At 50.2% G+C, this 21227-nt stretch overlaps 1 protein-coding gene across 9 annotated transcripts in view; it reads right to left on the bottom strand.

Annotated features, from left to right (window-relative positions):
- Positions 1 to 21227, bottom strand: part of PIEZO1 (piezo type mechanosensitive ion channel component 1 (Er blood group)) — a 110865-nt gene that overhangs the window by 9291 nt on the left and 80347 nt on the right. For 2 of the 9 annotated variants that reach the window (XM_083626187.1, XM_083626188.1), the window contains exons 16-39: positions 20846 to 21025; positions 20194 to 20291; positions 19491 to 19654; positions 18559 to 18735; positions 18184 to 18309; positions 17211 to 17411; positions 16546 to 16750; positions 16245 to 16349; positions 15546 to 15699; positions 14923 to 15166; positions 14550 to 14646; positions 13661 to 13829; positions 12948 to 13037; positions 12026 to 12114; positions 11374 to 11445; positions 7545 to 7645; positions 6804 to 6897; positions 6491 to 6622; positions 5736 to 5908; positions 5518 to 5639; positions 4649 to 4834; positions 3046 to 3304; positions 1711 to 1899; positions 171 to 417 (exon numbers count right to left, since the gene is read on the bottom strand). In XM_083626187.1, coding sequence (XP_083482313.1) covers positions 171 to 417; positions 1711 to 1899; positions 3046 to 3304; positions 4649 to 4834; positions 5518 to 5639; positions 5736 to 5908; positions 6491 to 6622; positions 6804 to 6897; positions 7545 to 7645; positions 11374 to 11445; positions 12026 to 12114; positions 12948 to 13037; positions 13661 to 13829; positions 14550 to 14646; positions 14923 to 15166; positions 15546 to 15699; positions 16245 to 16349; positions 16546 to 16750; positions 17211 to 17411; positions 18184 to 18309; positions 18559 to 18735; positions 19491 to 19654; positions 20194 to 20291; positions 20846 to 21025 — 3674 coding nt within the window. Of the gene's footprint in view, positions 1 to 170; positions 418 to 1710; positions 1900 to 3045; positions 3305 to 4648; positions 4838 to 5517; positions 5640 to 5735; positions 5909 to 6490; positions 6623 to 6803; positions 6898 to 7544; positions 7646 to 9666; positions 9784 to 11373; positions 11446 to 12025; positions 12115 to 12947; positions 13038 to 13660; positions 13830 to 14549; positions 14647 to 14922; positions 15167 to 15545; positions 15700 to 16244; positions 16350 to 16545; positions 16751 to 17210; positions 17412 to 18183; positions 18310 to 18558; positions 18736 to 19490; positions 19655 to 20193; positions 20292 to 20845; positions 21026 to 21227 lie in introns of all 9 variants that reach the window. The other 7 variants (XM_083626190.1, XM_083626191.1, XM_083626184.1 and 4 more) reach the window with 6 other exon arrangements.

Below are 21227 nucleotides of genomic sequence, written 5' to 3'. Positions count from 1 at the left end.
GGGGTTTTTCTTTATCTGGTCTGACTTCTGCAGACCAGCTTTCATCTGTGAGCTGCAAGCAGGTCTTGAAATGCTTGACAAGGTAGTTTAGATATGTATTTTTGATGCACTGTTGCCCCCAGACCTGGGGAGGCTGGAAACAAGAAGCATAGGTGTCACCCCCCACCTACCTTCCTCTCCCTGCTCTTTCAGAGCCTTGCTCCTTTTCTTCTTCTTCTCCTTTTTCTTCCGGAACCGTGAGCGGATTCCCTTGGGCACCTCGGGCTCCGCCTCCTGAACCACCACGGTTTCTGCACCAACGTCAGCTTCCACCAAAGTCTCAGCCACCTCTTTGCTCTCGGTGGAAGCCACAGGCTCTGCTGCTTCAAGAGGATGTTTGGCCAGGACCTCTTCCTCGTGATCCCACAGCCCGTAGCTCTGTCAAAGAGGACAGGAAGGCAGGTAAGTTCAGAAAGGGTTTGGGAAGAGGAAGCCAACGTCATGCAGCAGGCCTATTTACTTTATTTACTTTATTTACAAACCACTTCATCTAGGCCGTTTACCTAAAATGCACAAAATATCCATTAAATATTAACAATAAAAACATATTTTAGAAAACAGAAGACATAATAAAATGATAAAAATATAAATAAAATCAATACGTTTTAAAAATAAATGTGCACAATAAAATAAAAGTTTTTAGCTACTGCAGCAAACAGTGTAAGGACTGCACCTGCCTAATATCATGCAATGACAACCCCTGACTATTGGCCTGATGGGAGTTGGAGTCCATCAGCTTCAGGAAGGCACTATGCTGTCCACCCCAGGACTCAGCTCTCACACTGCACTCAACTCCATACCAAGCCTAGGAGAAACAAGCTTTCCCTGCATCTGTTGCTATAGCTACCAGGGACTGCTCAGGTACCACTTTCTGCAACAGGCTACTCCAGGTCCATCCCACAGCTTTCCCAGGTTAGGCAGAGGGGGCTGGCTTCTAGTCAAGAAGTTACTATTTGTATACAAATTGCTTTATAGTTTGGGCCAGTTTACTTGTGGGACCACCTTAATCCCTTATGTGTTCCCTTGACTTCTTCCATCTGTGAACCTGGCCCTGCTGCAGGTGCTATAGAATACTTGTTCTGCAAATGTAATAAATCAATCTTTTAGTATAGCAGCACCCACACTTTGGAACTCCCTGCCTATTGATATCAGGCAGCTGTGTTGTTGTATTCTTTTCGGTTTAAAGCATTTTTGTTTGGACAAGCCTTTCCAGACATTTAGAATGCTGTCACACTCCCTGTGGTTGAATTTAATTACAATCGTACCTTGGTTGTCAAATGGAATCTGTTCAGGAAGTCCGTTCGACTTCTGAAAACGTTCGACAACCAAAGCATGGCTTCAAATTGGCTGCAGGAGCTTCCTGCACTCAACTGGAAGCTGTGGAAGCCCCGGTGGACATTCAGGTTCCAAAGAACGTTCGCAAACTGGAAAACTCACTTCTGGGTTTGCAGCGTTCGGGAGCCAAAACGTTTGACTCACAAGGCGTTTGACTTCCGAGGTGTGACTGTATTGCTGAATGTTTTAAGAAGCCTGGTTTTAACTGTCTTTCATTGACAACTTCAGCGTTTCAAAATAAAACAATTTCTTTGTAGATTGCTTCAAGGTTTCATTACAATAAAGCAGCATGCAAGTGAAACGGTCTCACACGGAGGGCCCCAGGCTCCCTCTTACCAGGAGCAAGGACCGGTGGAAGAAGAGAGCCATCAGCTGGATCAGGTCGTACTTGATGTAGTTGTCCGTTTTCTCCAGGCCCAGGATGCGCGGTGCGAAAAAGGGCTTGCTCTCGTAGCGCACCAGGGTGGTATAGCTATTCCAGGGGAAGAAGCCGAACTGGAAGAGGTATTTCACCACCACCATCACCTGTGAGGGGAGATGGCAGGGGAGGATCAGAGCCAGGCTAGCCAGGAGGACGTTCCTGGCACCTCATGGCAGCAGAACAGTCGCAAGGCTTAAGGACGTTTACCACAACGTCACACGCCACCAGCCACCCAAACCTACACAGATATATATGTCAATAGTCTTTCAGTATAGGTCCAAAAACATCAACCTCCTAGGCTGATTGATATTGGTTCGAACCAAACCAAAATCTGCCCGTTCCTCGCTTGTAAGCCCTTCTACTTTCTGTATACAAAAGCCCAGGTACCCTTGTTAACTTGCAACTAATATTGCAGACCAGGGCTGGGGAGCCTCTAGCCCAGTGTTTCCCAGTCTTGGGTCTCCAGCTGTTTTTGGACTACAACTCCCATCATCCCTAGCTAGCAAGACCAGTAGTCAGGGGTGGCGGGAATTGTAGTCCGAAAACAGCTTGAGACCAAAGGTTGGGAAACACTGCTCTAGCCCCAGGTTCAAATGTGCCCCTCCCAGCCTTTTTATCTGACCCTCAGGGCTCTGCCCAGCCACACATCCCTCTCCCAAGCTACTCTGCTCGCTGACCTTGCTTCACCCCCTTGCTTAAGTGATTTTGCCTGGCTGGAATGCGTCTTTGAACTCTGATACAGCCTCTTACTTGCCCTGACAAAAAACAGAGGTGTGTGTGTGTGTGTGTGTGTGTGTAAAACGGCTCCACCCACTCTGGCATGTGGCCCCTGGAAGGTTGTCCAGAAGGGAATGCGGCCCTCAGGCTGAAAAAGGTTCCTCACCCTGAACTCCCTAGCAGGTTTTGAATAATCATTTACAATTAGCAAAAATTATATAATTTACAAGCTATTTTTAAAAAAAAAAAAAAAAGGAGTGAAAAAGGTAATGTGCAGGAAATGATATTATTGTGAAATAAACCAGAGAAGGAGGTTGAGGGAAGTCGGGGAAGAATGGGGAAATTTTGAAATTGTGAAAAATATTAATTGTTATGATGTAATATTGGAGAAAAATGGAAAATTAATAAAAAAATATTTTAGAAAAAGGTTCTCCACCCCTTTTGTCGACAGTTATTAGAAGGAAAGTTTTCATGTTCATCATCTCACTTCTACAAGACAAGAGGGGGTGTCACAAGGATTTTGGGTGCCCCACCTCTGTGTAGACGATTGCTGTCATCCAGAAGCGCTTGCTGGGCCGCGGGATGGACAGCATAGCCCACAGGAAGACCAGGATGGGCAGGACCAGCGAGATGACCGAGGCCGTCACCATGTTGTTCAGGATGATGATGAAGTAGCAGAGCAGGTCCGAGTGTCCGGCCACAAAGTGGTAGCAGGCCAGCAGCAGCTGCAGAAAGCGGTTCTGCGAGTGGTAGAAGCGCTCAGACTCCTCCAGCTCCTCAAAGGAGACATGCCTGGAAAGAACCAACAGGAGAGAGAGGAGGAGAGAGTCAGTCAGGCTGAGCCAAAAGGGAAAGCAGCTGGGGTAGCAAAGCCCCACCCGTGCTGTGTCTGCCTGCCTCGTCACCTGCCCATAGCCAAAGAGGTAACCCATTTCTGCCACCCTTGCTTAATACAAACACCTTCCAGATTGTAATACATATATATATGCCCAGTAACTCTGCATTCTCCCATCTGCAAAATGTATTCCAGTTGGCAAAACTTGCATCAGCTGGCAAATTTTTTACATGCCCAAGTATGGTGCAGGGGTTAACAAGCATTGGCAGTAGGACCTTGGAGACCAGGGTTCAAATCCCCACTTGGCCATGAACCCCGCTGGGTGAACTTGGGCCTCTCAGCCTAGCCTACCTCTCAGGGTTGTTGTGAGGATACAATGTGAAGGAGGAGGGCCACACATGCTACCTTGAGCTCCTCAGAGGAAAGGTGGGATAGAAAGGTAATAAACACTTTATTTTTGTTTAGGAGCTCAAGAAGCTGCTTTATACCCAACCAGACACTTTGTCCATCCCAGTCCAGGCTTCCCTCCAGATGGTTTGGATGACAACTCCCATCAGCCCCAGCATTCTGTGCCTGGAGGATATTGGGGTTGATAGGAGCCCTAGTCCAAAGCAGGTGGAGCACAGTAGATGGAGGAAGGCCAATTGAGCCTATTGTGCCTACTCTGACAGACAGCAGCTCCCCAGGGTTTCAGATAGAGGTCTTTCCTATCCCTACCTGGGGATGTCCGGAATCAAACCAGGGACACTTGCCTTTGCTTTACATGATCTACAGCCCTTTCTCCTGAAAGTGATCCATGCAAACAATTTTCATTCTTCCGACCTCCCTGAGCATCTGCCTCATGGGGTGGGGAACCACAGGCCTGGGTGTGTGTGAATGTGGCCATCCAGGCCTCTTTATCTGGCCCCCAGGACTCTCCCCAGACTGCATTATTCAATGGCCCAGATATACACACTCTCCCTGAGTGCTTTGACTGGCTGGAATGTTTCCTTGAATTGCGATAACACCTCTTGCTTGCTTGGAAGAAGGACTGAGAGATGTGTGGGGTGGTACAAACCTGCAGAATGGCTGGAAAGTAGCCTACTGCCCAGAGGTAAGAGCCACACCCATTTCTCCACCCCCTTTTGCCAATGGCCACGCCCACCACTGGCATATGACTCCACCCCTGCGGAAGACTGACTACGAGGAAATGCTGCATCCTTCAGGCTGAGAATGGTTCTCTGCCCCTTCCCTGCCCACAAAGCTTGGCATATTTACCCACACAGCCTTGAGCCAATATAGGCGAGTGGCCCCAGTAGTACCTGCTCAGCAGCAGCTCACTGGCTGTGCGCGGCCGTGCCTTGGAGTAAGTCAGCAGCTCCTGGGAGTTGCTGGGAGGGAGCCTCACGTCGTCCGGGAAGCCCATGGCAGGGATCTGCTCCTCACTGCCGCTTCGGGTGTCGTAGCCGGTGGTGTAATTGCTAAGCACCTCTGCTCCTTCGCACCCACTGCTTGGGGGGCGGGAGGAGGGGGGAGAAAGAGGGCAGAAAAAGAAAGTCATGCACCAGCTCCAAAACAGAGTGAATAAATGTCCCCACTTTGTGTTAAATCTTCCTAGGAAAACGCCAACAGACATTAAAAACAAACAGACATAATAAAACAAGAAAAAATACAGGTAAAGGCAACTTTTCTTTAGTTATAGAATACATAATAAAATGGCATATCTGGACAGGCTTACCTTAAACAAAAGTGGGGAAAGGGTTTAGCAGGAGTCAAAAACAGTATAGCGAAAACACTTGTCTAATATTAGGGAAATAAAAACAAGGCCGATGGGAGTTCTAGTCCAAAGTAGCTGGATGGCACCATGCTGTGGAAGGTGGACCAATGAAGAGAGACTTGGGGGGACTCAGGTTCAAGCCCCCGCCTCCAGAATGGGGCCTTCCTAAATATACTTCATCCCATCTGTTTTAGGTTGTGGTTATAGAGGTAAGAGAGAAGACAGCCCGTACATGTCCAGGGGCACTCTTCTCTCCACTGCTGAGCCCACCCTATTCCGGTACGCCAAATGCAGGTTGCTTGAATTACGTGCCATTAAGCTCCCACAAACTCCACCGGCGGTGGAGAGAGGGGCCCCACACAGATCCACATGTGGCTTTGACCTCCCAGCAGCCCTCTGCCCCTATGCACCTGCCTGGAAGCCATGCTGTCTGGAGACTCTGCCGCCGTACCCGGCAAGGCGGTGTCCTCGGAGGTGTTATCTGTCGCTGCTGGTTTGTACAGCCTGTCCAGGACGCTCCTCTGAACCTCGCCTACCTGCAAAGTTTTACATGTCGTCACCAAGTGGATCATACCTCACCCCTTTCCTCCCTCCTTCCAAAAGATGCCCCAGCTGTACCAAGCTAGGCCTACCTGATCCAGCTGTTGCGTGAGGACGAATCTCTCCAGTCCCAACACGGCAGACAGCTGTTCGTGCTCCTTGGTAAAGGCCCGCAGCCACTGGGTGAGCCCGTCCACCGTGGCCTGGCACAGCACCCACAGGAAACCCAGAACGTTCAGCACCCTCTGCACCACGTTGCTCTTCTCTGGATAAAAGGAGAGCCTGGTTGAAGGAGGCCAAATGCCCATCGAGGCCGCCATCTCTGATCCCTGCAGTGGGTAACCAGTTTCCCCGACACCCTGGTCTCTGGGAAAATATCCCAAACCCAAGTACTGCTTCCTAGCAACCAGGGCCGGCCCTATTATTGGGCAGCGGATACTGAGGGGGAAAGAGCTGCAGCACTTTTGTACACACTGCTTGGCTGGATAACTGCAAAATTCAGAGACGTGCAAATTTCAAAGGCTAAAACTCTATTTTGGTTCAGAACCATTAGGCAGGGTGAGTTTAAAATACCATTCTTCGTCGCTATAGTAGCAACCAGAGCGGCCATACCATTAGGCAACAGATGCTGAGGGACAAGAAATTACAGCAAGGTGCTGGAAGGGCGGGACTGAGGGGTCATGCAGTCTACACTACACTCCTTGTGCTCCCCCCCCAAGTTTTCCATTGCATCTGTGAAACAGGAAAATGAATCCTCTGCTGCGGTTCTTGCAGATGAATGTGGCTCAAAGGCAGCCCAGTACACAGGGGATCCCCTACCTGAGTGTAGTCCCACTGAGCAAGGTACCTGGAGCAGCCTCTTCCTCTTCTTCTTCTTCCTCTTCTTCTTCTTCCTCCTCCTCTTCTTCCTCCTCTTCCCCTTTGCTGCTGGCCCTGTCTGCCATTTCACCTCGCTGGGATTCCCCTTTGGTTAAGTCACCTGCAAGACACAGATACGGTCACACCCTCCCGCCTGGTCTGCCCCCCCCCCAGTGCTCATCAGAGCTGGGCCTCGTGCCAGTGTGGACCAAGAGGGCCAGGCAGCAGGGGTCAACTTGAGAGGTACCACCTCTGCCCAGCCCAGTCGGAAAGGAGAGGGGAGAGGGCACAGGAAGACCTGCCTTCTGCCTGCTCCACCTTTCGCTGCTCCTTTTCCTGCCGCTGTCGCTCACGCAGCGCAGACTTGGCGTTGGTCACCCATGCCTGGTAAGCCAGCTGCAAACAAAGTGACAAAATGCATAAATGAGAAAGCAGGAAGGAAGAAAAGGCTTGACTCTGGGCTGGAATGCAAGGCAACCTCATATCAATGCAGCTTCCATCAAAAGATGTCCGAGAGGCTGAAGGCAAATTAAAAGCCACACCAGGTTAATGTAGATGGCAGGCACCCACCCCACCAGCACCCCAATGTCTTGAGAGTCATTTAGTGTTCCCTGGAACTTCGCCTTGTAACATATTTCCACTGCTTGCGGTATGTGAAAGAAAGGGCTCATCCACACTTCTGCAGAGAACCCAACGGATTCCCCCCCGCCCCCGATTCAGCAGTAAATGGCAGGTTTTCCCAGGAAAAGCAGAAGGACAAAAGAAGAACTTCTTGGACCCATGTATCTCGGGAGAAACGGAAGTGTGGGTGAACCGAAAGTAGCTCCCCATGAGTACTTTGGGGCATGAACAGAGTGCTCATTAGTGAGTAATTGCAGTTGGAATGACCTAGGAAGGATGGGAGTGGGGAAAGCCTGCCTCCAGGCAGTGGGGCGAGCACATCGCGGGGTGCCTTCTTGTCACCCCCCCAGACATGGCACCTGGGGCACACCACCCCCTTGCACCCCCTTGTGATGCCACTGCTTCTGCTCCCAACTTCTCACCTGGAATGCGCTCTGTTTCGGGGGCTTCTGATCCTCCAAGACCGACTCCTCATCCTCCTCACTGTCCGTCTCAAACAAGAAATAATCTCCCGAGTGCAGCACTGGAATCCAAAAAGACCCCACCATTAGGAAGTTCCCTTGTTTGCCCCCCACCCTGCCAGCTGCAGGGGATGGCAGTGAGGGGGGACAGGAGCTCAGAGCTCCCTTTGGAGCACAGGCATGCAGAAAAAGACCCCAAGTGCGACTTAAAAGACAGCTAAAAGAAGGGCACATAGAGAGGAGAACCGGTTCATTGCCCCTAGTAAGAAAGGCAAGAAGGAGGGAGCATGCAAACAGCCTGCCTGGCTTTGGATTGGCGAATGGGAGCTCTGGTTGCAATCCTGCTTTGCTGGGGGCTGAACACTGGGTCCACCAAAGGCCAATGATCTGGTTTGCTGCCGGGACAGGCACTACCTCCCTATAACAGAACAGGGACCAGGTTGGCTCAGTGACACAAGCCTGGTCTGCCCCAATGCCACCAGGGGTGCCAGAGCATCCTCTGGAAGCAGAGATCCAGGCTGCAAACACTGGACAAGAGATCCTGGAAAGGGTCGGCTACTTTCAGGTCATCTGCAGAGGCCTTTCTTCAAGTGAGGGCAGTAGGAGTGGCCTTTCTCCTTAGTGGCACACTCTGCCTCTGAAATGTGCTTCCCAGCTCCATGCACCTGCCGCATGGCCTTATGAGCTGAAGGCATCAGGTAAAAAAAACCACACATTTTATTTATCTGCCCAGGCTTTTGAATTTGGGTTTGCATCACTTCATGAGGGCATGTTTTATACCAGGGGTGGCTATCTGTTTTTGGCTCAAGAGCTGCAGTCACCTGCAGGCTAATGGTGAGTATGGTAAAAAAAATGGGTTTGCTCACCTCCACACTCACAGGACCCAAAGTGCAGAGCAGATGAGCAGGGAGGTTATCCTCCCCTGCCTGCTCATCAACTGATCCATCTGATGACTGCAGAGCGGACAACTGGCAGACCCCACCAGGCTCCTGGGGTAGACAGAGAGTTGAAATCTCTGTCCACTCTGGTGCCATACCATTCCTGCTGCCATGGCCAAAATTAGTTGAAGGGACTTGAAGAACCAGGAAAATTTCCTTTGCAGTAGAGAGGCACTCAGGCCCCTGGGCCCACAAGATAGCCACCTCTGTTTTCTGCTGCCGTTAGCTTTTGGGATTTCATGCTTTATACAGGTTTCTACCTAGTTTTACGCGGGTGGTGTTGTGGGTAAAACCTCAGCGCCTAGGACTTGCCGATCGCATGGTCGGCGGTTCGAATCCCCGTGGCGGGGTGTGCTCCCGTTGCTCGGTCCCAGCGCCTGCCAACCTAGCAGTTCGGAAGCACCCCCAGGTGCAAGTAGATAAATAGGGACCGCTTTATAGCGGGAAGGTAAACGGCGTTCTGTGTGCTGCTCTGGTGCCGGTTCGCCGGAGCAGCTTCGTCACGCTGGCCACGTGACCCGGAAGTGTCTGCGGACAGCGCTGGCCCCCGGCCTCTTAAGTGAGATGAGCGCACAACCCTAGAGTCTGTCAAGACTGGCCCGTACGGGCAGGGGCACCTTTACCTTTTTACCTAGTTTTAGCAATCATATTAACCAAACTGTATGTTTATTCCTTTGTGTTAGTTATTTGTTTGCAAGCCATCTTGAAAAAGGTGGGGATTACAAATTATTATTATATTATTATAATTATTTATTAGATTTATATACCATTCTTCATCGTTAGATCTCAGGGCGGTTCACAAAATGTAACACACACACACACACACACACACACACACACACAAAAGCCTTGCTCCCTCCTCTTTGCTTCCATTATATGCTGGTCCCCCATTGCAATGAAATCAAGATACAACTCCACAACTCTCACGCTACATTTTCTTGGGTGGCTGCAATTATAAAGTGCAGATACCCACAGAAGAATCAAGGAGAGGGACAGCAGCTTGTGGCTGCAATTCCCATTCTGAAGAGGGCTGACAAGCCAGGAGGGAGCAGGAATTTGGGTGCTTCAACACGACAACAACACGGGCAGCACACACTGCTGCTGCTACTACTAGTCCTGAGTTGTTTGGTTCATGCGGACGTTACCACTGTAATGCCCCCTCGTCCCTACAGTGCGTCTGTCCACCCTAGAGGGAGCGGCTACTTCCTTGCTGGAAAGCAGAGCAGGTGATTCTGGGCTCCCCTCAACTGAGCGCGGTCCTCCTTGTTGCAGGGAGCAAGGAAAAAAGCAGAAAAGGTCATCCTGAACCATTGTGCACTTGGGTGGTGAAATGATGGCATGGTCTGCTAACAGCCACTGCACAAGCGTGTGATGTTCTTCTCTGGCACTTGTTCATGCAAACGCTGCCCCTGATCTGAACCGCTCCGCACATAAGGTGACATGCCTGCCCAAATGTCCTGGGAAGAAATGCAGGAAGCTGACTTATGCCGAGGAAGACCACTGGTCCATTGAGCTCAGTATCGCCTAGACTGCTGGGAAGTGGCTCCCCAGCTTCCCCTTTCTTATTGTCTTCCCCACCCATGCAAAACATGTGCTCTTCTCCCTACCAAGCTATGAGCCATCTGCAATGGAGGATGGGGTGTGCATTTTCTGTCCACAATGCATACACATCTCTCAGATTTCAGCAGGACTTGTGCAGGAGAATTTTCCAGCGGATTTTGTCGGGTGTGTCCATTTCTCACTGTGCAGGTCCTGACACCTCTTCCTTAGGAAGCTGCTTTATACAGAATCAGACCATGGGCTCCACCTAGCTCGGTATTGTCTACACTGAGATGCTGGGATTTGAACCCAACACCTTTTGCATGCAGCACAAATGCTCTGCCGCTGGGCTACAGTCCATCCCGTTCCTCAGTTCAGCAGCCCTTTGCAGATGGAAAATTCGTTGCTTTCATACCCAACAACTGCAAGTAATCCTGGTGTTTTTATAGTTCATAGCTATCATCTATCATCTATCTATCTATCTATCTATCTATCTATCTATCTATCTATCTATCTATCATCTATCATCTATCTATCTATTTCCCTATGGCTATTTGTATGTGCTTCGTTGATTTATTTTGTGGTTTTATCTTTTATTGTACATCACACCCTAGCATCCTAGGAATTGATTTGGTGATTCATGAATTCAGCAAAATACATAAAAGCATTAGCTGGTCCTGGACTTTGGAAAGGGAAGCCTGACCACTGGGAGAACCCAAAAACCTTGGAAACCACAAAGCTGGGGAGAATAACCGAATATCCATAAGGGTTCAAGGAATCTTGGGATTTTTTATTTTTCTTTTGCACAATCTTCTGGCAGAGGGATGCTTGCACCTATGATGTTTCTTGGGCAGGGTTAGGAACATAAGATATAAGCTGCTTTATATGGAATCAGAGCATTGGTCTACCCGGCTCAGTATTGTCTGCACTGACTGGCAGCAGCTCTCCAGGGTTTCAGGCAGGAGACATTCCCTGGAGATGCCAGGACCTTCTGTATGAAAAGCAGGTGCTCTGCGACTGAGCTACAGTTCCCTTTCATGGTGAAGAGAACCGGGGGAGAAAGATCCGAGAAACCCAGAGAAGTATCAAGTCAGTGCGGAGCAGAACATGCACGAGAGGGGGCTGGACAAGGAGCCCACAGAGGAATGAGAGAGAGAGAAGAGGCGTGCAGAATGGAAGTGATAGAAACCAACCACCTGGGTGGGTTTGCGTTAGTGATGACCCCCCACCAGCAGAGTTAGAGGTGCCTTAGAGCCAGATGAGGTGATGTTAGGATGCCCATCGAGCCCTTCCAGACCAGGCCTGGGCAGTACCTGTGGCATGATCCAGCCAGGGGCGCCACCACTGCTTCCTCTGGCGGGAAGCCTCCTTCTTGGTCCCTGCCTCTGTGGAACAGGGCACAAGGAAGCATGAGGGACGGGCCAAGGACCCCCACCCTGCGTGTTGCTGCCAGCTCAGACGAGGGCAGCTGGCGACCTCTGAAGGCAAAGAAATGCTCTCCTCTGAACCCACAAGGCTAGGCAGGGGCAGGAGGGCAGACTTGGCCAGGGTAAGATGGGCAGCCCCTAATGCTGCTCACGAACGCAGGCAAGCAGAAGCCTGTCACCCGGCATTTGGGTGTTGAAAATTATGCTGCCTCCAAAAAGTGGAGGCCACCTGACTGAGGATGAAATACTATTTGTATTAATTAGGGAATATCCTGTGGCAGTGAATTCCACAGGTTGGCAATGTGTCTGTGGGAAGATGAAGGCTCCACACAGTCATGGAAGGTCACAGGAAAACCAGGGTCAAACTGGGTGTCTAATCATGAGTGTGTAGGTCAGAGAGGGCCCCAATTTACAAAGGATGGGGGTCAGGAGTTCAAAACCAGAAGAGTTCTCCAGGAAGGCTTCCAGCACTTTGAAAGCCGACCCCCACCCTACCCCACCCCACCCCATACTCCCAGCCCCAGAATCTACTTCGCACCTGGGCTCTCTGTCTCCAGGGTCTCTTCTGAGTCAGCTGCAGTCTGTCCCTGGTGGTACTTTTCTTGCTTGGCCCGGATCCGCTCCATCCTGCAGGCATGTGGCAATTTCAGAAGTATGGCACGTTGTGCCGCCTCTGTCTGGTTCCCCACCCCCTATGTCTAGATCCCATGTGATCAAAAAAGCAAGGTGGGACACCCATGTCTCAGACCTGTTATGTCCGTTCTCCAAAATCTCTGGTCATCTCCAAGTCGCTTGAGCCAGGGATCTGATCCACCCCATCTTACACAATGTTATCAAGCCCCATCCTAGGGGGATGCACCCCACCCCCCATTTCTGCCTTCAGATAACTTCTGGGAAAGCCAGTTGCCCAGCATCTGGTAAACAAAAATGCCCCCATCAGCTCCCCGGAAACGACTGCATTGCACCCATGCTATCTGCTGCGTAGGATTGGTTCTGAGAGTTTGAGGAGAGAACAGAGAGCCTGAAATAAGCAGCCCGTGGCTGGCAGGCAAAACGTGCAATTGTTCCATCAGGAGAGTGTCCTCTTTCCTAAGCATGTTTCTTGCACTGGGTGATCAAGTACTTCAGTCAAAGGCATCTAAGACCCATCCCTCCTCAGCAACAGCTTCCCTTTGGTGCCAAGGGAAGCCTCCTAAAAAGCCTGTTTGCTGCTGGGGGGGTGAGGGCAGGACGGGAGGGGGGAGCTGGGTGGAAAGGAGGAGGCACCTGACTTCCCACCATCCCTGGTCCCAGGGCTCCAGAGCGAGTGAGGTAAAACTCTTGTCTCTTGTTCCACGCCTCCCAGCTGTATGAAATTCCTTGATCCCCGAGAACTGGGCTAGAAGCTGCTGAGGACTACCACGCCTCAAGCTGCTGAACCAAGAAGATGCTTCTTTGCTCTCCCCACCCACAAAACTCACTGGCGCTTGAGCTGCACTAAGGACTTCTTTTCCGCCTGGTGGTGGAAGCTCATGCTCTTGATCATCCTGGCCTTGAAGAGAGCACAGCCCCTGTGGAGGAGAGACAAAGTGGTGGAGAACAGTTGGAGGAGACCCTCCCTTTGAGGTCCCGGCTGGCACCAACAACCCTTTCTTTCCAGCACCAGCCTAAATTTTTGCATAATACTGAAACTCAGAAACATCCAGTGAAGCTAAAGGTTGGAAGATTCAAGATGGATAAAAGAAAGTTCTTCTTCAAGCAGTGCATTGCTAAACTGTGGAACTCACTTCCACAGGAGGCAGTGCTGGCCAGCAACTTAGATGGCTTTAAAGGAGGAGAAGACAAATCCATGGAGGAGAAGGCTACAGGCCACAATGGCTATTTTTCTACCTCCACTATCAGAGGCAATAATGATTCTGAATACCAGTTGCTGGAAACCACAGGAGGGGAGAGTCCTGCTCTTGTGCTTTCCCCACAGCCATCTGGTTGGCCACTGTGAGAACAGGATGCTGGACCACATGATCTAGCAGGCTCTCCTTGTGTTCTTAGCTCCTCCCAGGCACCCTGTAACACTGGGGAGCAGGAAAGACACTGCTCTCAGATCAAGCCCACAGCTCTGCCAGTGACCCTCCAAAGACTGTCCCTCCCCAACTATGTGCCAGATTTCCCCTTGCCCCAGCCCTTCCACACCCACCTGGAGGCCTGCAAGGCAGAGGCCTGAAGATCTGCCACAACATGCAGGAAATAGTAGCTGAGGAAGGCCCTGCGCTGGAGGAGCAGGAAGAAGAAGCAGATGCTGTCCCAGATGATGCCAGCTTCTTCCATGGGCAGCGAACAGTCCTGGTTCTTGTCCACATCCTTGGCTGGCAAAGAAGAGGGAAGGGGTGGCTCAGCACACAGGACCTTTTTTGGCACAGAGTGATGGAGGCTAATTCCACATCCTGGTTGCTGCAACCAAAAGGGCTCGCTTCCAGTTGCCCTCCTGTCTTATCACAGCTGACCATTGGACTTAAAAGGAAGGAAAGCTTTTGGAGTGGAAAATAGGTCTTGTGCAAGTTCATATGAGATAAACTGCAATAGGCAGTACAGTATATAAATAAACGAATTAACTATCTATTTTGGGAAGTTGTTGGCTTGTTTGCTCTGTATTTGGACACCTCTTAAAGATCGTGGTCAAATTTTTGCAAATTTAAGCGGATTTGGATACCATTGGAGGCCATTTTTAACAGAACCTTCCCAAACTGCACTGATTTTAACCCCTGATTTCAAAACTGCAGTTTTTCTTTCTTTTCACAAAATTCACAAGCAACTCCAGGTACAAGGGGACTAGTGCTTCAATCAATCAATCAATCAATCAATCAATCTGAAAGGGATGCAATTCGTAAGGGATTCAGGAAGTTTAGCATGCCAGACTTCCAGCTGCCCTCCCAATACTCCAGCCCACTTTCCTTCAGCCCACCTTTTCCAGTTCTGTACTCCCCCTCCCCACCAGCCTAATACAGGAGGAAGTTGTGATGAAACCCAGAAAGGCGAGTGGGAGGCACCCTTGCTGTCAGCCGCCACCTCCCATTGCAAATACTCACGGTCGTAGTAACCCTTGACGGTGCAGGCCAGGCTGAAGAGCTGAATCACCCAGCAGAAGTTGTTCTGCATTTGCTGGACGAAGACACAGGACAGGAGCTAAGAGGAAAGAATCGCATAAAGGGATGCATAAACATGAAGGAACACAGAAAGAGCTGTGTGCATTCCAATCTGAAATTCAGATGCTCTACTGAGAAAATCTGGACAGGTCAGGCAACCCCAACTGCACAGACACGTCCCCGAACCCAACCTATTCTGCATGCGTAGTTTAACCTGCTTCTGCGGATCACAGTGAAGGGCAAGAAGCTGGGCGGAGAACCGAAGAAACGCTGCTCCCCACGCCACCCCAATAGCACAATGGTGTCCCGCCCCTACCGCGAGCATGTTCTTGGCAACGATGACGGTCACGTTGTAGAGAATCAGGCAGTCCCACAGCATCAGCCGGGCTCTGAGGGTCCGGCGCAGCATGGCAGTGCCACAGAGAAGCAGGTAGAAGCAGGCCATCAGGTATCCCAGGCCAAAGACGCTGATGCGGTTGGCGCCTGCGACAAAGACGATGACCAGCACGAACCAAAAGAGGTAGCGGAACACACACACCTTCAGCATGTCAAGGTAAGACCTGGTGAGAAAGAGATGGGGGGGGGGAGGAAGTACTTAAGAAGAGGCATGCTAGATCAGACCAAGAAAGCAGAAGACCAGATGACCTCAGGATCCCTGCCAACTCTACCATTCTGTGATTCCCAGCCACTGGCATTCAGAGGCCTACTGCTTCCAACAATGAAGACAGAATGTAGCCATCATGGCAAGCGGCCACTGATAACCTCATCCCCCAGGAATTTCTCTACTCCAAAACCCATCCAAGTTGGTGGCTCTCATGACCTCTTCCAAGAAGTGAATTCCACAAGTTAACTAGGCCCTGTGTGAAGAAGTGCTTCCTTTTGGCTCCACCATGGCCTGATTGCTGGAGGCCGATGGAGCACAGAAGCTCTCTGTCTCACCTGCAGTTAACAAAGTTGGGCACAGGGTTTGGCTTCTCCTGCAGTGACTCAAGCTGCTCCTTGTTGTCACCGGCCAGTTGCACCCACTCTTCAGTCTGCTCGTCCACAAAGACCTTCCATTGCCGTGAGGCACAAAGTAAGAGGAGGAAGTCACCTATGAAAAGCAAGGCGGGTTAAAAAATAATAATCCAGGACACGCACCCAGTGAGAAGGGTCGTAGGGTTAAGCAACAGAGGCATGATTGGCAGAGGCACCTGCCTTTTTGGAAATGGAACATTGCCCAGGATCTCTCACCTCCTTTCCCAGGGGCTACACCCAACACTCGTCCCTCCTTCTAAATGCTGCAGCTCACTAGTCCAGGATGGGGAACCTGTGACCTGCTAGGCATCCTTGGACTCCAGCTCCCATCAGCCCCAGCCAGCATGGTCAGGGATGATGGGAGTTGTAGTCCAACAGCACCCAGAAAATGACAGGTTTTCCCAGCTCATTTACAGGAGCTGTTCCTGGTGCTGAATCCCAGTCACTCTCAGACTCAAGATTCAATTGGCCATGCAGAGTAATGGGCCAAAGACTCCCACAGTGGCCCCAGGAAAGACTGGGCGTTGAATGCTGCAAGACCTCGCTTTGCCGGGCTCACTCCGCCACTGCCTGCCACAGGGGAGGGTCAAAATGGCACAAGGGCCGTTTCACAGTACTCACTCATGAGATTGATGGAGTTGGGCTTCATGTAGAAGTCTGGGAAGTACATCCACTTGATGAGAACAGAGTTGATGGGGATAGCATGGCTCCACCTCCAAGGGTAGTCTAAGGGAGGTAAGAGGGGGTGAAAACGCTGGCAAGTAGAAAAGGGCTCCTGCATAGGCACCTCTGTCTTCCCCAAACCCCCCGCCTGCAGAATGGGGTACAGAGGCAGAATGGTCTCTCTGCAAGAGATTGCCACCCGCTCTTGGAAGAAGGCTCATCCTTCTAGACCTCCAAGGGGCCCAAAATTGTCACTCACCGATACAGAGTACTGGAGGGATACCAACGCACAGGAGGTATTGGAAGAGCAGGAAGAACGCCAAGAAGAGACAGTACTTGGGCCAGAGCCTGGCGATGGCATGCCGCCGACGGCGCGTCAGGATGACGACCAACCAGCAGCCGTGAAAGATCACCATGAAGTTCATGCGCTGGCCAATCACATTCACCGTCATCAGGAAGCAGATCTGGATAGGTGGGGAAAGAGGAGAGAAGGGAGTTTGCAAGACAGTGGCTTTGGTAATGGGGTCTCAGACAAGGAATGGGGGAACAGGGAGCCTGGAATAAAGCTCTTGTCCCAAAATGTGTGTGTCTGGGGTGTGTGTGTGTGACACCTCCTTCCAAGTTCAGATGATATATAATTATATATTTTATGGCTTCAACCCACCCTGGAACCTTGTGGAGAAAGATGGGTGAGAAATCCAATAAAATAAATAACTACTAGGCTAAAACAAATTAACTGTTAGGTTAAATATGTTGCAAAAGTCTCCTTGGACTATTGATGAAGGCTGGCATAAAAATGAAATGAAATGAAATGAGCAGATTTTCCACCGCCTGGCAGATGATGCTTTCAATATTGTCCCACCATGCTGATTTCCAAGCAGTACAGATAATCAAGACCTGTCAATACGCCCTCTGCCCTCTCACCTCTAGCCCAAACTTGTAGTAAAAGTAGTTGACAAAGTATTTGATGCAGTTTAGCAGGCCTTTATCCAGGTTCTGACGGGTTGCATCCTCAAAGACTGTCTGGGTGACTGGAGGCACCAGCTGGTGTTGCTTACGGTAGTATTCCTGGCACCGGTAGACAATGGCCTCGAAGACCAGCAGAACCAGCACTTGCAAATGGTTCTGGAGGAAGAGAGAGACACACACATAGAAAAAGGAGATAGCAGAGTCTAATGACTGAGGTGGAGAGAAGAGAACAAGGCTGCAAAATAACAAACTTCCTAAGCTGGGATTCCAGAATTCCACCTTCCTGGGTTATGATTGCAGGTGGATGCTGAGGAACAGTTAAAATGATTAAATCACCCAGGTAGTGTGTGAATATGAAGGCTCTGAGCCACCACAGGAACAAAAACAACAAAAGCACCACTGCAATTGACCATTACCTTGACTCATCCCACATTTTCACAGAAGGAACTGAAAAAATGGTTTCCCACCTCTGGTTTAAGTACTAAATTTAATATCTGTAAAATGTCCTGAAGGGCTTTTTATGATGAAGGGCAGTATAGAAATTTATTGTATGAATGAAAATCCACCACTGTGGCAATGAAGCCAAAAAACATGACTGGGTTATATCAAACTGGTTGCCAACCTTCCTTTTGGATACAGCTTCCCCTTCCCAAATAGCAGATCTTCCCAAATCATAGCAGATGCCAGAAGCGAAAAGAGTTGGAGGCACTAAGAGAGCTGGTGTGGTCTAATGATCAGTGTTGGACTAGGATCTGAGAAACCAGGGTTTGAATCCTCACTCACCATGAAGCTGGCTGGGTGACCTCTCTCTCTGAACCTAATCTACTTCCCAGGGCCATTGGAAGGATAAAACGGGGAGGGGAAGAACCATGTACCTTGAGCTTCTTGGAGGAATGTAATAAATAAATAAGATGGGTTGACCACTCACCTGGATGTAACCCAGGTTGGGGTACTCCTTTCTGATCCCAAACCAGTTTGCTGGGTCGACAGGATGCTGGTAGAGTGTTGAGTTGCCAATCTCCTCTGGCTGCAGATTGGTGTTGTTGGGCTGAGGCTACGGAGCAAGCAAATATTATATCATTATATAATATGATACAAGAGATCAAAATTGGGATATTATATTCCTTCTAGTGTTGCAAGGAAAGAAAAAGCCCCCAAGATGGTGGAGGAGAACGCCTGACCCTAATCTCATCGGTCTGGAACAGAACAAAAATAAGAAATTTGCGGGATGACTGAATGTCAGTTTTCCGCTGCCACCCCCCACACACACCCAGAGACAGGTTTTGGAGCCCATCTCCCATACCTCTGTGCAGTTGTAGGAATAATCTTCTGGGTTGACAATCTTCAGCTGATAAAGCATCTTGCAGACAATGATAATGCAGACCCAGATGGTGGAGAGGCACGAGGCCATGTGGCTGAAACGGCAGTAGGGGATGGCAAAGGCCCACAGCACCATCAGCACGAAGTTCATCACTGACACCTAGATGAGAGGAGAGAAGCAGAGGGTGGAGACTTGCAGGAGCGGCTGTATGTACATACACACCATTTAAAGTATAGTTGTATCCTGGAAGTTGAAAATAATCCATTCTGGAAGTCTGTTCGACTTCCAAAATGTTCAGAAACCAAAGCACAGCTTCTGATTGGCTGCAGGAAGCTCCTGCAGCCAATCGGAAGCTGCAGAAGCCGCATCGGATGTTCGGCTTCCAAAAAAAGTTCAGAAACCAGAACACTCACTTCCGGGTTTCGATTGATCGGGAGCCGATCTGTTCAACAACTAAGGTGTTCAAAAACCAAGGTACGCCTGTACAACCCCCCCACCCAAGAAAAAGAATCTTGGAAACTGAAGTTTACCCCTCACAGAGCTACAATTCCCAGCACCCTTAAACTACAGTTCCCAGGATTCTGTGGGCATGGGGGAAAAGAGCTTTAAATGTACACTGTGTATGGAGCCTATGTCTCCTTGCCCATTGGCAGTCATACCTGCAAAACACCTGAATCTGCTGCACACCTCAGTGTTCTGCCTTTATTTTTAAAAAGTATGTTTGCAGTCCCATGTTATAGAGAAAATATGTCACCATTGCCAGGATGGGCAGGGGCTAGGTGAGACTCACAACAGCCACAGAGAGCATCTGGAGGGCCAGAGGGGGCATGTCCCCTTCTCCATTCCCCCAGAGGGGCCTCCTCCCTTCAGCAAAACTCCCCGCCTCAATCTCTCCTCTCCCCTTGCAGCCTCACCTCCTGCAAGGCCACCCAGACAACGTAGAGAGCCACCAGTTTCAGGATGTGCAGCTCAAGCAGACGCAGGACAAAGACTCGGATGCGGCCAAGGATGCTGGAGAACTTCCTGCCCAGCACCATCAGACGTTCCAGCACCAAGCCCCATTTGCTGGGCACACCCTCTGCAGCGGGGAAAACGGGGGGGAGGGGGAGGCAGGGGGCAGTGAGGCAGAGCTGGGAGCATTTCGCCTTGCTGGATTTGTATGTTTCAAGCTTACTGTTGCCCTCCCCAAGACAGAAAGCAAGCCGAGAGAGAAAGGCCAGTACAAAATCAGACATTCTGATCTGGAGAAAGCCTAATATTTCAGCTGGTGATCTGTAAAGGGAAACGCACATCTGAGTGAGTTTGATTCTCAGGGTTTTTGTACTTGTGTATCCTCTTCCACAGGCACAACACGGCTGTAATGTGCAAAAAGTGGTTGTTGGGTAGGGAGAGAGGAGAGCCCTAGATGTGGGGAGAACATAGGCCCTCTTTGCATTGGAAGACAAGAGGGTGGAGGAAAAGAAAAAAAGAGATATCTTAGAGACAGGAAAAGAAGAAGAAAACCTGCTTTTAATTTTCCTCTTGGATATTGTAAATTCTGGACAGGAGAGCTCTGTGCTTCTCAGGGGCCTATTTTCCCCACTGCCCGCTAACCTGAGGAGAAGACCTTTTGCTTACCCTCGGAAGCAGCATCAACTTCAGCTTCTGGTTCCTGGTCTTTGGCCTCACCGTCCTCAGGCTGCAGCAGGACACGGCTCCCACTGGCCTCTTCATTCCTGAAATCCAGAGGAGTGGCAAAAAAAGATCAGACCCAGGGCAGACAGTTTAGCCTGGGGAAATTCCTGGCGCTAGAAAGGCAACCTTTCCCAAGTACAGGACAGGATGCCAGGGGTTTAAGCCAGAGCTTCTCTATAGCAGGGATGGGGACCCTGTGGCTCGCTTGGTGTGGTGGGACCATACACCCCTCTTCCCCAGGCCGGTACATCTTCCCCTTCACCAACTCACTGGCTTTGGAGGTGGTAGTGAGGTTTCAGCAGGGGAAAGGGGGCTTCAGCAGGGGCTGAGCTAGCAATTCAAGAAGGGACAAATGTTCTTCTTGCATTGCTTGGCTTCCTTGCTGTGCACTGAAAAAGCAGCTCCCCTTTCTCAACACACACACACTTTCTTTTTCACTGACTTAATGCTATTGCTAGAGAGCTGAGAGCCAGATAGCCTTGCTTCTCTGCCGCAAATCAGTCAGGGATCCCCGTCTCCTTTCTGCCTAGGAGTCCATGGATGGAGCTATCTCCAAACCACCACAGGCTGTTGTTAGAGGGACCACATTACATACCCCAATGCGTGTGAGCCATCGACCCGCAGCGGAATGACATGCTCCAGGTCAGTGATGCGCATGAAGGGGCGGTGGAAGTAATGCAGCTGCAGGATGCAGGCCAACAGGAAGAAGCCCGGGATGAAGATGCTGGAGAAGAGCTCCGAGACGCTGAACTGCTCTAGGCCCAGATCAGCCAACCTGGGGAGAGGGGAAAGCACATATATATAAAGAGACATTGGCCAGGGAGACCAAGGGAGGTGCGAGAGACCTACAAAAAGGTAGAAACACAAATATCAACAATGCAGGGACACACCTTCCCTACAAGAAAAATGTGCAATCCTGTTGGGTTTTCTTTATTGGGGAAAAAAGGGATTCAGGAAGGGTGAATGCAAGACAAACC

Source organism: Podarcis filfolensis (genome assembly GCF_964270895.1).
Source record: "Podarcis filfolensis genome assembly, chromosome: 8".
Taxonomy (NCBI): Eukaryota; Metazoa; Chordata; class Lepidosauria; order Squamata; family Lacertidae; genus Podarcis; species Podarcis filfolensis.
The sequence above is the reverse complement of the archived record's forward strand: the minus strand, read 5'-3'. Positions and strand labels throughout refer to the sequence as shown.